Genomic DNA, 15,847 nt, shown 5'->3' with positions numbered 1-15,847 from the left:
ATGGGCCACTCACCAGGGTTTCAGAGGAAGCAAACAATTCTCAAAGTTCTCATACAGGACTGTGTATAGAAGGTGGATGTTTTGTCTTCCTCCTCTTCCACTTTAGACCTTATTGCTTTCTTTATCTTTTTCTGAAATATTTTTATTTATTGGTATTACAACCCTAAGCTAGCAATCTGGAGACATAGGTCATTTTCATTTTTTTTAAGTGACTGGTTTTTAGTGTATTCCCAGAGTTTTTCAACCATCTTTGCTAATGTACTTTCTGTAAGACAGATTTAACTATTCTGGACATTACATACAAATAGAATCATGCAGTATATGGCTTTTTGGGACTGGCTTCTTTCACTTAACATGTTTTCAAGTTTCATCCATTTTGTGGCATGTTTCAGTATATTTTTATTGCTACATAATGTTCCATTGTATGTGTATATCACATTTTATTTACTCATTCATCAGTTGATGAACATTTGGGTTTTTCCACTTCTATTATGAGTAATGCTGCTGTGATCATTTGTGTACAAGATTTTGGTAGATACATATTTTCACTTGGGAATATACCTACTAGCGAAATTGCTGGGTCATACGGTAATTCTAAGCTTAACCTTTTTTTTTTTAATTATTTTATTTATTTGTTGTTGAGAATATACACAGCAAAAACATACACCGATCTCAAGTTTCTACATGTACAGTTCAGTGGCACTGATTACATATTTTGAGCTGTGCAACCATCCTTACCTTCCTTTACTGAGTTCCCCTGCCATTAACATAAACTCAACTCCCTCCTGAGTTCTTATCCTATGTTTCGAGTTGCTGTTGTCAATTTGATCTCGTATAAATAGAGCTTAACAGAGCATAGTGCTCAAGGCAGACATTCTTTACTTGTTATTGCTAAGTGCCTTCCATTCGGCTCCGACTCACATGTACAACAGAATGAAATGCTGCCTGGTCCCACACCATTCTCACAGTCATTGCTTTGTTCAAGCCCACTGTTAAAGCCACTGTATCAGCCTGCCTCGTTGAGGGTGTTCTTGTTTTTCACCGACCCTCTGCCTCACCAAGCGTGATGTCGTTTTCCAGGAGCTGGTCCCTCCTGATAACATGTCCAAAGTACGTGAGACGAAGTCTCGCCACCATTGCTTCTAAGGAGCATTTTGGCTATACTTCTTCCAAGATAGATTTGTTCATTCTTCTGGCAGCCCATGGTATATTTATTATCCTTCGTCAACATCGTAATTCAAAGGGATAATTCAATACCATAATTCAAAGGCATCCATTTTTCTTCGGTTTCCCTTATTCATTGTTCAGCTTTCACATACATACGAAGTCATTGAAAATACCATGGCTTATTGGCATAGCGTAGTTTATAAAGAAAATATTCTACATCCTACTTTGGTGAGTAGTGTCTGGGGTCTTAAAAGCCTGTGAGTGGCCATCTAGGATACTCCACTGGTCTCACCCCTTCAGGAGCAAGGAAGAATGAAGAAACTAAAGATACGAGACATAGATTAGTCCAGAGGATTAATGGACCACATCTACCATGCCCTCCATCAGACCGAGTCTGGTACAACTAGATGGTGCCCGGCTACCACCACTGACTGCTCTGACAGGGATCACAATAGAAGGTCCCAGACACAGCTGGAGAAAAATGTAGAACAAAATTCCAACTCAAAAAGAAAGACCAGACTTGCTGGCCTGACAGAGACTGGAGAAACCCTGAGAGTATAGCCCCCAGACACTCTTTCAGCTCAATAATGAAGTCACTCCTGAGGCTTACCCACCCTTCAGCTAAAGGTTGGACAGGCCCATAAAACAAAACGAGACTAAAGGGTCATTCCAGCCTGGGGCAAGGACGAGAAGGCAGGAGGGGACAGGAAAGCTGGTAATAGGGAACCCAAGTTTGAGAAGGGAGAATGTGGGCATGTCATGGGGAGTTGTTAACCAATGTTATAAAACAATATGTGTACTAATTGTTTAATGAGAAACTAGTTTGTTGTGTAAACTTTCATCTAAAGTACATTAAAAAAATAAAAAGAAAATACCATGGCTTGGGTCAGGCACACCTTAGTTCTCAAAATGACATCTTTGCTTTTTAACACTTTAAAAAGATCTTTGCAGCTGATTTGTCCAAAGCAGTATGTTGTTTGATTTCTTGATTGCTGCTTCGCTGGGTGTTGATTGCCCACCATGCGTTTGTCAGTTTGTTGTACTATGGTGGCTTGAGTGTTGCTGTGGTGCTGGAAGCTATGCCACTGGTATTTCAAATACCAGAAAGGTCACCCATAGTGGACAGGTTTCAGCAGAGCTTTCAGACGAAGACAGACTAGGAAAAAAGACCTGGTGGTCTACTTCTGAAAAAATTGGCCAGTAAAAACCTTTTGAATAGCAGTGGAACATTCTTACTACTTAAGGTAAGCTATTGTTTGGTTTTAAGAAGACTTCAGGGAATATTTTTGGTTTAAGGTTTAAAGATATGTTAGGGCAGTAACTTTTGGGTTCATCCAGCTTCTGTGGCTCCCTAAAGTCTGGATTCCATGAGCAATTGAAAGTCTGTTCTGCATTTTTCCCCTATGCTTAACCTTTCGAGAAACTACCAGACTGTTTTCCCGAGAGGCTGCACTATTTTATATTAACACCAGCAGTGTATGAAGGTTCCAATTTCTGGACATCCTCAACACTTGTTAGCATCTATCTTTTTTATTACATATATCTTAGCGTGTTCGAGGGGTCCCTCAGTTACACAAATGGTTAAGTTGCTGACTGCTAACTGAAAGAAAGGTTGGCAGTTTGAACCTACCCAGAGGTACCTCGAAAGAAAGGCCTGGCTGTCTTCTCCCGAAAGGTCACAGCTATGAAAACCCTATGGAGCACAGTACTACTGTGAAACACATGGGGTTGCCATGGGTTTTAATTGAATGAAGGGTGACTGGTTTTGGTTTTTCATAGGTATAAAGTGGAACCTCGTTTTGTTTTGCTTTGTTTATCATGGTGATGTATATAAATACATTTGCCATTTTAACCATTTTTATATGTAAAATTCAGTGACATTAATTCAGCGTCCAACCTTCAACACTATCATTTCTAAATGTTTTCATTGCCCTTAATAGAAACTCAGTGCCCCTTAGGCAGTGCTTTCTCATTTCCCCCTCTTGCCTGCCCCTGGTAACCACTGTCATGGATTGAATTATGTCCCCCCAAAAATGCATTTATCAATTTGGCTGGACCATGATTCCCAGTATTGTGTGGTTCACCTCCATTTTGTGATTGTAATTTTATATTAAAGAGGATTAGGGTGGGATTGTAACACCCTTACTAAGGTCACATCCCTGATCCAATGTAAAGGGAGTTTCCCTGGGGTGTGGCCTGCACCACCTTTTGTCTTACAAGAGATAAAAGGAAAAGGAAGCAAGCAGAGAGTTGGGGACCTCATACGACCAAGAAAGCAATGCTGTGAGCCAAGCATGTCCTTTGGACCTGGGGTTCCTGTGCTGAGATGCTCTTAGTCCAGGGGAAGATTGATGACAAGGATCTTCCTCCAGAGCTGACAAAGAGAGAAAGCCTTCCCCTGGAGCTGATGCCCTGAATTTGGACTTCTAGCCTACTAGACTGTGAGAAAATAAATTTCTCTTTGTTAAAGCCATCCACTTATGGTATTTCTGTTACAGCAGCACTTGATGACTAAGACCACCACTAATAAACTTTGTTCTCTATTCAGTTGCCTATTCTGGATATTTCATATAGGTGAGGTCATAAAATATTTGTCCTTTTGTGTCTGACTTATTTTATTCAGCATAATATTTCTCAAGATTCATCCATGTTGTAGCATGTATCAGAACTTCTCTTTATGGCTGAATAATATTCCATTGTACGTATATGTCACATTTCATTTATTCATTCATTTGTTGATGGACACCTTTTGGCTATTGTGAGTAATGACGCAATGAACATTGGTGTACAAATACCTGTTTGAGTCCCTGTTTTCATTTCTCTTGGGTATATACCTAGGAGTGGAATTACTGGCTCATATGGTAGTTCTATTAATATTTTTTATTAATAAAAAAATATTTTTTTATGGTAGTTCTGTGTTTACCTTTTTGAGGAACCGTGGTACTGTTTTCCACTGTGGCCGTACCATTTTCCAATCCCACAAGCATTAGATGATAGTTCCAGTTTTCTCCACATCCTCACCAACTTTTTCTGATAGTACCTGTGCTTGTGGGTATGAAGTATGGTACATCATTGTGGTTTTGATTTGCATTTTCCTGATGGCTAATGATGTTGAACACTTTTTCTTGTGCTTATTAGCCATTTATGTATTTTCTCTGGAGATCAGTCTATCAGATCCTTTGCCTGTTTTTAAATTAGGTTATTTGTCTTTTTATTATTGAGTTGTAAGAATTCTTTATGTATGCTAGGTAGAAGTCCCTTATCAAATATATGATTTGCAAATATATTCTCCCACTCTGTGGGTTATATTTTCAACATAGTACCTTTTGAAGCAGAAAAATGTTTAATTTTGATGAAGTCTAATTTATCTGTTTATCTTTGGCTACTTGTGCCTAATTCGAGTCATGGAGATTTACTTTGTTTTCTTCTAAGAGTTTCATAGTTTTAGCCCTTATATTTGGTCTTTGATCTATTTTGAGTCAATTTTTTATGGTGTGAGTTAGGGTTCCAACTGTACCTTTCACATGTGGCTATCTAGTCCTAGCACCATTTGTTGAAAAGACTTTTTCTCCCAGTGTTCTTAGCATTTTTGTAAAAAATCAATTGACTGTAAGTATAAAGGTTTATTTTTAGAATCTTAATTCTGTTAATCAATCTGCCTGTCCTTATGCTAGTACTCTACTGACTTGGTTACTGTAGCTTTGTAGTAAGTTTTGAAGCCAGAAAGTGTGAAATCATCCAGCTTTATTCTTTTTTCAATATTGTTTTGACTATTCTGGGTACCGTGAATTTCCATATGAATTTTAGGACCAGTTTGTCAATTTCTGCAAAGAAGCCGGCTGGAATTTTGAGAGGGATTGCATTGAATCTGTAGACCAATTTGGAGAGTATTGTTATCTTAACAATATTGACTCTTATGTTTTTCCATTTATTTAGTTTTTCTTTAATTTCTTTAAACAATGTTTCATAGTTCTCAAGCTAAATTTTACATTTCTTTTGTTAAATTTATTCCAAAGTATTTTTTTTGATATTATAAGTGGAATTATTTTCTTAATTTCAGTTTTTGTTTTTTCATTGATAGTAATTGAAATACAATTAATATTTATAAATACATAATTTTTTATAACTTTCAGCTTTAGGGAGTTTCAGCTCTGCCACTACTAAGCACTGTTCCTATATCTAAGCTGTTAAATTAGTGCAATAATAATTTTCCACATATCACACGGGTAACTTCTTACATATAAGATTTTTAAAAAATAACATTTTTCCTTCCATTTTTCCACCATCTAAAGATACTATTTATTGAGATGTGGTAAACTGGGAGAGGAATGGATTTGAGAAGAAAAGTCAAGAATTCCTTTTTTAAGTATGCTAAATCTGAGATGTTTGTGAAACTTCCAAGTGGAGATGTTTTTAGATAGTTGGATACATGAATCTGAGATCAGAAGAGAGATTTGGACCTGAGATTAACATCTGATAGTTATCAGCATATTGGTGGTATTAAGATAATCTAGGAGGAAAGAAGAGATGAGAATGCAAAATTGAGTCCTCTAATATTAAGAAGTAAGGGACAGTAGGAGGAACTAGCAAGGGGGACTGAGAATGACCAGTGATGTGAGAAGTAGGAGCTAAGAGAAAAATAAGAATATGGATGAAATTCAAGAAAAGGGGCTAGGCTGTCATAAGAAAGAGGGGTTCTAAGCTTTGTTGAATGTACTGGAAAGGACAGCACTTTCCTCAAAGGCTATTAATTTATTTTATCCCCTCAACCTATCATAGTTTCTTGTCTGTAGTATATGCTCAACAGAAATAATCATATAAGAATTGGGTCTAACACCAGCAGTCTAACACCTTGAGGGCTGGGCCTTATAGCCCTAACATCTTCAGGTTCCTTATTACCCAATTTACAGGAAGAAGATCCCATACCTGATCTCTCAGGAAGATTAGCTGATCCCCCCTTCAGGACATTTCTCCCAGTCACCTCAGAATAAGGTACTTGTGGAGTGCCCAGAAGAATCGAGATCCAGGGACTTTATTAAGCTAGCAGAATAGATGGCATGCCTGTTATATGGATGCTGGTGCTGTTTGCTGGTAAAAGTTTGTGCTTATAGCAGGAAAAGAAAAGTTAGTGAATCTGATAGTTTGCCTAAGAAATAAAACACAAAAGCAAAGGTTTGAATCCCTTCAGCTACTTAATAACTACTTGTCAAATCACTCATTATCTAAATTGTTATTTTTATTTAATTGTACTTTATTCCAGCTGTATCAAGTAAGTCATTTTGGTTATTTTAAAAATTTTGATAGGTGGATAAAGACAATAATTATGAGTTATTACAGGCCTAAAATTTTTTAGGAAAAAAAATGACACATTTTTTTAGAGCACAAAACTAGATTCAAACTTTTAACCACCTTGTTTATATTTATTTAAGGTTCCAGTATTTTGGACAGAGCTGTTATTGAACATAATTTGTTGTCTGCAAGCAAATTATATAATAATATTACCTTTGAAGAACTTGGAGCTCTTTTAGAGATCCCTGCAGCTAAGGTATTTTCTTGTTCTAACACATAAAAATAAAGTTAAGAGATGAAAGTATGAGAAAATAAAATGTATGATTGGTAAGTATTAGAAACTGCACGAAAAAAGTATACGTAAAGTCTCAAGTAAATGGGAATAAATTTTTTAAAAGTTAAAATGGTACTGTAATGGATTTGTCTTAGCTTTTTGGGTTTTTAAATTGTGTTTTATAATTTATAAATTGTGACCCAGATTGGAAATCTTAAATGTGTCCCAGATTAGGACACACGTTTTGTGAGGATACCTACTTCCTAGTGGTTGTTGTCTTCTGAGTAACTTAAGGCTTTGGTAAATGCTCTGTTTATCTTTTCTACATAGGTTGACTCAAATTTAAATATTTTATTTCTTCGAGAGAACGGTAATATTCCATTTGAGATATAATAGGTAGATTTATAGATTGGCTTTTTTAATAAATGGCTCAGAGGAACCCATACATAAAGCTCCACGATAGCTAAACCAAAAGCTTTTCTTATGTGAATAACTGTTAGATATAATTAAATGTTCAAGTTTCTGAGCATTTGTTGTTTTGTTTTTTCAAAGGCAGAAAAGATAGCATCTCAAATGATAACAGAAGGACGGATGAATGGATTTATTGATCAGATTGATGGAATAGTTCATTTTGAAAGTAAGAGTTTTTGTTTTTTCTTGTCATAATGAAATAATAGCACATTGTTACATATTTATCATTAAGATATGTTGAGCAACTTCCTTTGACCCAGAACATCACTACTGGAATGAGCTTATTTCCCAAAGAAATAATTTAAAATATTTTTTTAAGAAGTTATATGCATGAATATATGTACTGTAGCATTTTCTTCGCTAAGGAAAAATTCGAGGAATTGTTACATAAATCCATTATCTCATCAAACATTATTGATGATGTGCCATGTATTGGGCATATAGAAATGATAGTTGCAGTTTCGGTTCTTAAGCAGCTACTTAAGCTAATGGAGGCACACAGGTAAATAGATCCCTTGACTTTCTCGTTGTCTAACTCCTCCTTAGCCCTTTATTCCCACTTCAGTTATGTGCTAGAGCTTGCTATACCTAGAACTGTTCCACTTGTAAAATTTTAATTTGAAATACCCTACTCTGACCACAGCTTTCTGTCTATCTGACTTGGGTTCCATGATTCATTATTTCAGTTACCTTTTTACACCAACCTCAGAACACTTGCCTTTTGACTTTTATTCCAGTAAAACTCCCACTTTGAATGAACTCGTTCTCCATCTTTTCCGTGCCAGACTTGGGTAGCTAGCTAATGTTGCTGGAGAAGAGTCAGAGAACAAGATGGAAGGTACCACTGTAAACTCAAGGTCATAGGTCCTCAGCACTACCTAGAATTCTTGATAAAATTCTCTAGTCTACTTTTTGCTTACTCTGCAATAACTATTTCAGATTTTTTCCTCTTAAATTTCTGACTTGCCTCCTCCTTCACTCTCACAGCAGAAAACCTTGTTTCTTGTTTTATTTAAAAAAAAAAAAAAAAAATAGCCCTTGGTCTGAAATTATGTTAACTTTATCAGATTTATAAATCTCTAAATTTAGCTATCTTAAATCTCTCTTTTTCTTGCTTTTTTTTTATAGTAGAGATGGTATCCATCTCCCTATCCAGTCCTTCCACTTGCGTTTTGGATCCCTTTTCTGACCCCCATCCACCCCCAAAGAAAAAGCAAAACAAAACTTATTTGGGAAGTTTAGGTTAGGAGTTATTTTCTCTGTCTTCTTTCTTTCTCTGTTAGCTTCTTTCTATCGATATTTAAACATACTCACTTCTTTCTCATTTTAACAAAAATCCATTCTGGATCTTTTATCTCCTGCAGATAACACTGTGTTTCTACTAGAAATGGTTGATGACTCTTTTACAAAGTTATTTTATGATTACTGTCTCCATTTCTTCACCTTTTACTCACTTCTTAATTGACTTCAGTGTTGTTTCCATTACTTGACTATTTTTGCCAAGGTCACCAGTGATCTACTTGTTAACAAATCCAGTGGATGCTTTTCAGGCCTCATCTTGACTTTAAAGCATATCAAATGTTGGAAAGTAGGTCACTCACTTTTTTTTTTTGACACCCATTCCCCTTTGCCTTCTGTGATATCCCCCCCACACCACCCATCCTCCTGCTTTCCCCCCTACTTTTTCAGATATTCTTCCCAGTCATCTTTGCAGGCTCTCTCTCTTCTGTAGTGCCTTTAAATTTAAATACTGGAGTTATTTGGGCTTAATACTAGGCCTTTTTCCCCTCCCTTTACTGAGTCGTGCAGTAATCTTATTTACTCCAGTTGTTTCAGTTATTGTCTCTATACAGACAATACCTAAATTTACTTATTTAATGCAGATCTCTCCTTTGAGTCCCAGACCCATGGCTCTAATTTACTAGATATCTTCCACCTGATGGCTTTGTAGGCATCTCAGAACTAGCATATCTAAAACTGAATTCATTATCTTCCAACCCTGACTTCCCCACACAGATAACCAACCAACCATCCAAAAACTGCATTGTTCACTTCTTCCAGCATTCTTATTCTTGACACCTCCCTCCTTCACTGCCAAGAATCCTGTCAATTTTACTTACTAGGTACATCTGGAATTCACCTACTTTTCATTTCTTACTGTCACTAGCCTATTCTGAGCCCCCATAATCCTCCTGGCTTTAGAAATAGCCTATTAATGTTTTTTCTCACATCGACAATTGCACCTTTCTAGCCCAGTTGCTCTGGTACAGCCAGAGTGATCATTAGGTTTTAAAAATGCAAACATAAGGAAAAAAAAAGGGATTAAATCATTTCACTCTCTTGCTTGACACATGTTAATTAATGGCTTCCCCATTGCTTATAGTACAAAGTTCAGATCTTTAAATGGTCTCCAAAAAGGCTTGATCCTTTATAGCTTTCTCTTGCTACTCCAGTCACACTGATTTTCTAATCTTTTGTTTTCTCCAGCATTATAAATTCCTTTCCACATCAAATGTTCTGAAATATCCACCGCTACCCAGCCATCTTCTATTTGTTCCATGTCTCAGTTGAATGATGTTTAATTGGTAATGATTTTCCTGACTCCTCAGGTTTAGGATATGGCTTTAGGAGACATGTTCTTGTGTTATCCTGAATTTCTTCCTAGCATTAATCATCATTATTTTAAATTGCATAACTATTTGTCTAGGGGGAGCCCTGGTGGTGCAGTGGTTAAGAGCTCGCTTGCTAACCAAAAGGACGGCAGTTTGAACCCACCAGCCGCTCCTTGGAAACCCTATGAGGCAGTTTTCCTCTGTTCTGTAGGGTCGCTATGAGTTGGATTAGACTCAACAGCAACGATTTTTTTTTTTTTTGATACTTTCTAACGTTAATTCTCCCATAAAAAATATTAACTTTAAATCATTTTTACCTGTTTAGAAAGTGAAACAAAAGAAGGGAATTGTCTTTAGAAGTTTTAAAAAACTATGTATTAAGTAGGGAAGAACTGATATTTCTCTGATACTGTTTCTCCATCTGGGAATATAATTGTGTCTATTCAAGTTATTTTACGTCCTTTATTTAAGATTTTATGGGTTTTTTCCCTGTTCTATGCCTTTTCTGTAAATTTTGATGCTATTTTGAATGGCATTTTTTCTCCAGTTTTCATTTCTAACTAAAAATTTGTGGTAGAAAGAAAATAGTGGATTCAAAGATGATTTTTTGAGAGAAAGGGAGTTTTAAGTGTTAAAATAATCTATCCTATAGGGTCGCTCTGAGTCGAAATCGACTTGATGGCACTGGGTTTTTTTTTTTTTTTTTTTTACAGAATTCAAGAGTCAGCCTTGAAGATATAAATCAATTTACTTTCCCCAGTAGATGGCAGTACCTTCTAACTCAGTAAACATTGTCTGGTGACTGCTTCAGTGGGCTGTCTTTTGTGGTTGTGGCTGAGGTTGGAGGGTTGGTTTGTTTTTTATGCTTTTACGAGTAATAGTATGTGTCTCTCTGTGTGTGGTTTTTTTGTTTGTTTAGTTTTATATTATGTGCTTTGGGTACTTCCCTTTTTTTTTTCTTCTTAGTTCTCAAAGTGATATCTTTACTTTTTAACACTTTAAAGAGGTCTTTTGCAGCAGATTTGCCCAATGCAGTATGTAGTTTGAGTTCTTTTTTTTTTTTAATACTTTTGATGAAGGTTTACAGAACAAACAAGTTTCTCATTAAACAATACACATATTGTTTTGTGAATTGGTTGCCAACCCTATGACATGTCAACACACTCCCCTTTTTGACGTTGGGTTCCCTATTACTAGCTTTCCTGTCTCCTCCTGCCATCTTGTCCATGGGTACTTTCCTTAATTATTGCTTAATTAGCTTAATTTGATTAGCCAGGAGTTTTGGCATAAACTGTTAAAAATTAATACTTCTGCATTTATTTTGTAGCTCACATTTGCTATGAATGCAAAGGAGTAATTCCAATTTTGTACACTATTCCCTTTTTCTTTAGCACGAGAAGCCTTGCCAACCTGGGACAAACAGATTCAATCACTTTGTTTCCAAGTGAATAACCTTTTGGAGAAAATCAGTCAGACAGCACCAGAATGGACAGCACAAGCCATGGAAGCCCAGATGGCTCAGTGAGCCCTTACAGAACTCTGTGCACACTACTTCCTTTTCCATGTTGTACAGATTAATTTCACTTGTCTCCAGAGCATTTGCATCATGACCTTACACATTTCAATCCCTTTTATTCTGGATTCTACTTAAGGAAGACATTGTTAGAGCAAGAAGTGCAAGCATTTAAAAATAATGTAGTTCCCATATATTTAGGGTTTCTGTGTATCAAGCTAACTCAGATGTTTTGAAAGCTTTTTTCTTTAAATGGAGTAAGTGAAATATCTGTGACTAAAAAGTTTGGAATTTGTGATAACTTTGTAGTCATGTAAAACTTAATTGCTTTGTGCCTCTCCAAATGTGGTTATTCTAATAAATGGAGAATTGAGCCAAATAAAAATAGTACTTTGTTTTTAATTAGCGAGAAATATTTTTTCACTTTTAAATCAGCAGGCATTCATTTATACTGTATTCTGGAAATACAGAGGTAAAAAATTTGTTCACCAGGCATTCAGAGCTAATAGACAGTAGGTGTAATACTTGAAGTTGCACAAAGTACTAGAACACATGGGGAGGAGCTTTTCATTTAGTGGAGAGAAGTCAGGTAAGACTACTCTCCAGCTTTATAGAGAAAGTGGGAAAAGATTAAAAAGAGTATGTGAGTAACTGCTGGTTTCAGTTCCAACATGTAAAGAGCTTGGAAGTCATCACGCCTGTCCTCATAACGAGACAAAAGCTGAACAAAAGGAAAATGAAGAACTATTCTTAGATCCATCAGAGAATTGAAGTCACAGGTCAAACCACAAATCATTAAAACTAGAGAAACAAGTGAATCCAGAGAATCACAGCCTAGATCATCTTCCCAGGAGCAGAACCTGCTGTAGCTAGTAACTTGTAAGAACACTTAAATTGTAACTGATGAATTGCTAGAGACTGAGTTCCTGGTTGCTGGGAACTATTAACATGCTCAGCTGCTGAGAGGTTGAAGGTTCGGGTCCATCCAGAGGCTCCTTGGAGGAAAGTCCTGGTGAGTTGCCTCTGAAAAATCAGCCATTGAAAATCCTGTGGAGCATAGTTCTTCTCTGAGATGCATGGACTTACCCTGAGTCAGGAGTCCTCTTGATAGCAACTGGTTTTTTTTAGTCTTAAGCCCTGGTGTTCCAATGGTTGAGTGCTCTGCTGCTAATGGAAAAACTGACCATTTAAACCCAGCCAGTGGCTACTCCTGTGAAGATCACAGCCCAGAAAACCCTGTGGGGCAGTTCTACTTTGTCGCATTGAGTCTTTATGAGTCGAAAATTGACTGAGGGCACCTAGCAACGACAGTCATAGAGAAAAATTCTGTTGTGTTATGGTCAGTGAGAGGGAAAAATTGAATCATTTTGAACTGTGTCCAAGGGGATGTAACCATTTCAAATCATGCCAAGAGCTTTGTCTGTAACAAAGGTAATCTATTTTATCAGAGTAGTTTCTAAGGGACTACCAGGAAAAAAACAAAAACCAAACCAGTTAACATAGAGTTGATTTTGACTTATGGTGACCTCTGTATCTTGGTAGAACTGCAATTCATAGAGTTTTCAATGACTGTGATCTTTCAGAAGTAGATCTACAGGCCTTTCTTCTGAGGTACCTTGAGGTGAATTTGAACAGCCAACCGTTTGGTTAGTAGCCAAGTGCTTAACTGTTTTGAACTAAATGAAAATGAAAATACAATCTGAAAATTTGTAGGATGCAGCAAAAGCAGTGCTTAGAGGTAAATTTGTAGCATTGAATGCATATATTAGAAAACTTGAAATCAATAATATAAGCTTTCACCTTAGGAAACTAGAGAAAGAAGACCAATATAAACCTGAATCAAGCAGAAGAAAAATAAAAATTAGATCAGAAATCATTGAAACTGAAAACAGGAAATTAACAGAGAAAATCCGTGAAACCAAAAACTGGGTCTTTATCAATAAAATTCGTAAACCTATAGCTAGGCTAGCCAAGAAAAAAAAGAAGGAAAACACAAATTACTGAAATCAGAAATCAAAGAGTGGTTATCACTACTGATCCCGTGGACAATGAATAATAAAGGAAGACTATGAATAATTCTGTGCCCACATACTTGATACAGGAGATGGACCAATTCCTTGAAAGACAAAATACTCCAACAGAAATAAGCCTACAGCTATTAAATTGAATCCGTAATTAATCTTCCAAAAAAGAAAGCACCAGGCCAAGATGATTCCTCTCTTGAATCTACCAAACATTTAAGGTGAAATAATACTAATTCTCTATAATGTCTTCCAGAAAGTAGAAGCAGAAAAAACACTTCCTAACTCATTCTATGAGGGCAGCATTACCATAATACCAAAGCCAGATAAAGACATTACAAGAAAGAGGAACTACAGACCAACAACTAATGACTGTCGACAAAAATCCTCAGCAAAATATTTGCAAATTGAATCTAACAAAGTATATTAAGAGTTATGCACCACAACCAAGTGGGATTTATGCAAGGCTGGTTTAACACTCAAAAATCAATTAATGTAATCTAGTGATTAAAAAAAAAAAAAAATTTTTTTTTTTTTTATCACATAAGCAAGAAACCCTGGTGGCGTAGTGGTTAAGTGCTACGGCTGGTAACCAAAAGGTCGGCAGTTCCAATGTGCCAGGTGCTTCTTGGAAACTGTGGGGCAGTTGTACTCTGCCCTATAGGGTCGCTATGAGTCGGAATCGACAGCAGTGGGTTTGGTTTTGTTGTTGTTGTTGTTTTTATCACATAAGCAAGCTAAAGAAGAAAATCATATAATCAATCAGTAGAGAAAAGCATTTGACACAACTCAAACCCATTCCTGAAAAAAATCCTAAACAAAGGAGGAATAGAGGGGAACTTCCTCAACTTAATGAAGAATATCCACAGCTAATACCTAATGGTGAGAAACTAGATGCTTTCTGCTTAAGATTAGGAACAAGGCAAGGATGAGTCCTCTCACCACTCCTATTCAATATCACACTGGAAGTCCTAGCTAATACAAAAGACCAGGAAAAAAACAAAAAAGATATACAAATTGGGAAGGAAGAAATAAAACTGACTTTGTTCATAGATGACTATATAGGAAATTCCAAAGAATTGACCTAAAAATTCCTGAGTGTAATAAGCTATTACATCAAGGTTGCAGGACACAAGGTTAATATACAAAAGTCGATTGCTTTCCTATATACCAGCAATGAACAACTGGAATCTGAAATGTAAAAAAAGCACATGTGTTGAAGCCTGAGAAAGTTGGGAATTTTGAGAGGAAAGAAGTGGTAGAAGATTAAGCAAAAGAGGTAAATTGAGACTACATTATAAAGGACCAGAAAAAATGTTAGGGTCTGTGTTTTAGAAAGCTCACAGTCTCATTTCAATTTAACTTATGAGAGGCACTGTACAGTATAGATTGGAGAGAAAGCAAGGGGAGCTTGAGTGACTAGAGGCAGAGAGACTAGTTCAGGGGCTATGAACATGATCCCCCCAAAGAGATAATGAGGTTTTGGACTACATCCACGATGGTGGAGTTGAAAACGAAGGGACAGATTAATTCACTCAATACATATCTTAAGCAGGTTCCTACTAGGTGTCAGGCACAGTTCTAGGCAATGGGGATATGGCAGCAAAAAAAATAGATCATCTAGTGGAGGTTTCAAGTGGAATTTAGGTGGCAGAAGTTGGCGTCTGGATGTGGGGGGAAGAGAAGGTTTGATGAAACAATTCAGGGATGATTGATATCTGTAAGAACTGAGTAGTGGTGATATCATCTGACCTGTTGGGTAGAAAGGTATAGGGGGGACCCAGGTAGACTTGTCTACTAGGCAAAGACACGTTCTGGAGATCAGGAGTGAGGGAGAACAGGAAGTACAGATTTGGAGTTCTCCTTGGCAGTTGAAGTCAAGAGAGTAGATGGCATTATCTAAGGAGAAAATAGTTGTGAAAGAAATGGATCCAGGATAGGATCCTGCAAAAGCACCCACATCTATAGAGTAAGTATATGAAGGGGCAGGCTGCCCAAGTTTGTTAACTACCTACTAAGTTCTGGGTGGTTTTACATTTTATCTCACTGAAGCAACACGGTGAACCTGTGTTATGGATTGAATTGTGTCCACCCAAAGGATATGTTGAATCCTAACCTCTGTACCTGTAAATGTAACCTTGTTTGGAAATAGAGAGTTTCTTTTGTTATCAGTTAAATTGAACAAGGTCATATCAGAGGAGGGTGAGTCCCAATCCTAATCTTTCCTGACAGGTGTTTTATAAAAGGAGAAAATGATGCACAGGGGAAGACAGTATATGAGGGTCCTTCTAGAAGAAGTGCCCTGAAGGGGCTAAAGAGGGACGTTCCCCTAGAGCTGACAAGGAAGAGCATTTTCCTGCCAATACCCTGAATTCAACTTCTACCATCGATAAATGAAATGGGCTTGGAAATGGGGGAGGAGAACTAAGGGAATTGGGAAGAGTGTCATCAATGAAAAATGTTGCAGATGAGTCACAGGATAAGAAATGTGAAAAAAAAA

General features: G+C 36.8%; 1 protein-coding gene across 2 annotated transcripts in view; it reads left to right on the top strand.

Moving 5' to 3' along the window:
- The window catches only part of COPS4 (COP9 signalosome subunit 4), a 48,914-nt gene extending 37,203 nt beyond the window's left edge, over positions 1-11,711 (top strand). Inside the window, exons 8-10 of one of the 2 annotated variants that reach the window (XM_049885878.1) lie at positions 6,597-6,712; positions 7,283-7,367; positions 11,205-11,711. In XM_049885878.1, coding sequence (XP_049741835.1) covers positions 6,597-6,712; positions 7,283-7,367; positions 11,205-11,338 — 335 coding nt within the window. In that variant the 3' untranslated portion in view covers positions 11,339-11,711. The remainder of the gene's footprint in view (positions 1-6,596; positions 6,713-7,282; positions 7,368-11,204) is intronic. The other variant, XM_049885879.1, reaches the window with a different exon arrangement.
- Positions 11,712-15,847: the final 4,136 nt, after the last annotated feature.

The sequence above is a fragment of the Elephas maximus genome, chromosome 5 (genome assembly GCF_024166365.1).
Source record: "Elephas maximus indicus isolate mEleMax1 chromosome 5, mEleMax1 primary haplotype, whole genome shotgun sequence".
Taxonomy (NCBI): domain Eukaryota; kingdom Metazoa; phylum Chordata; class Mammalia; order Proboscidea; family Elephantidae; genus Elephas; species Elephas maximus.
This window is presented reverse-complemented; position numbering and strand designations above follow the sequence as displayed.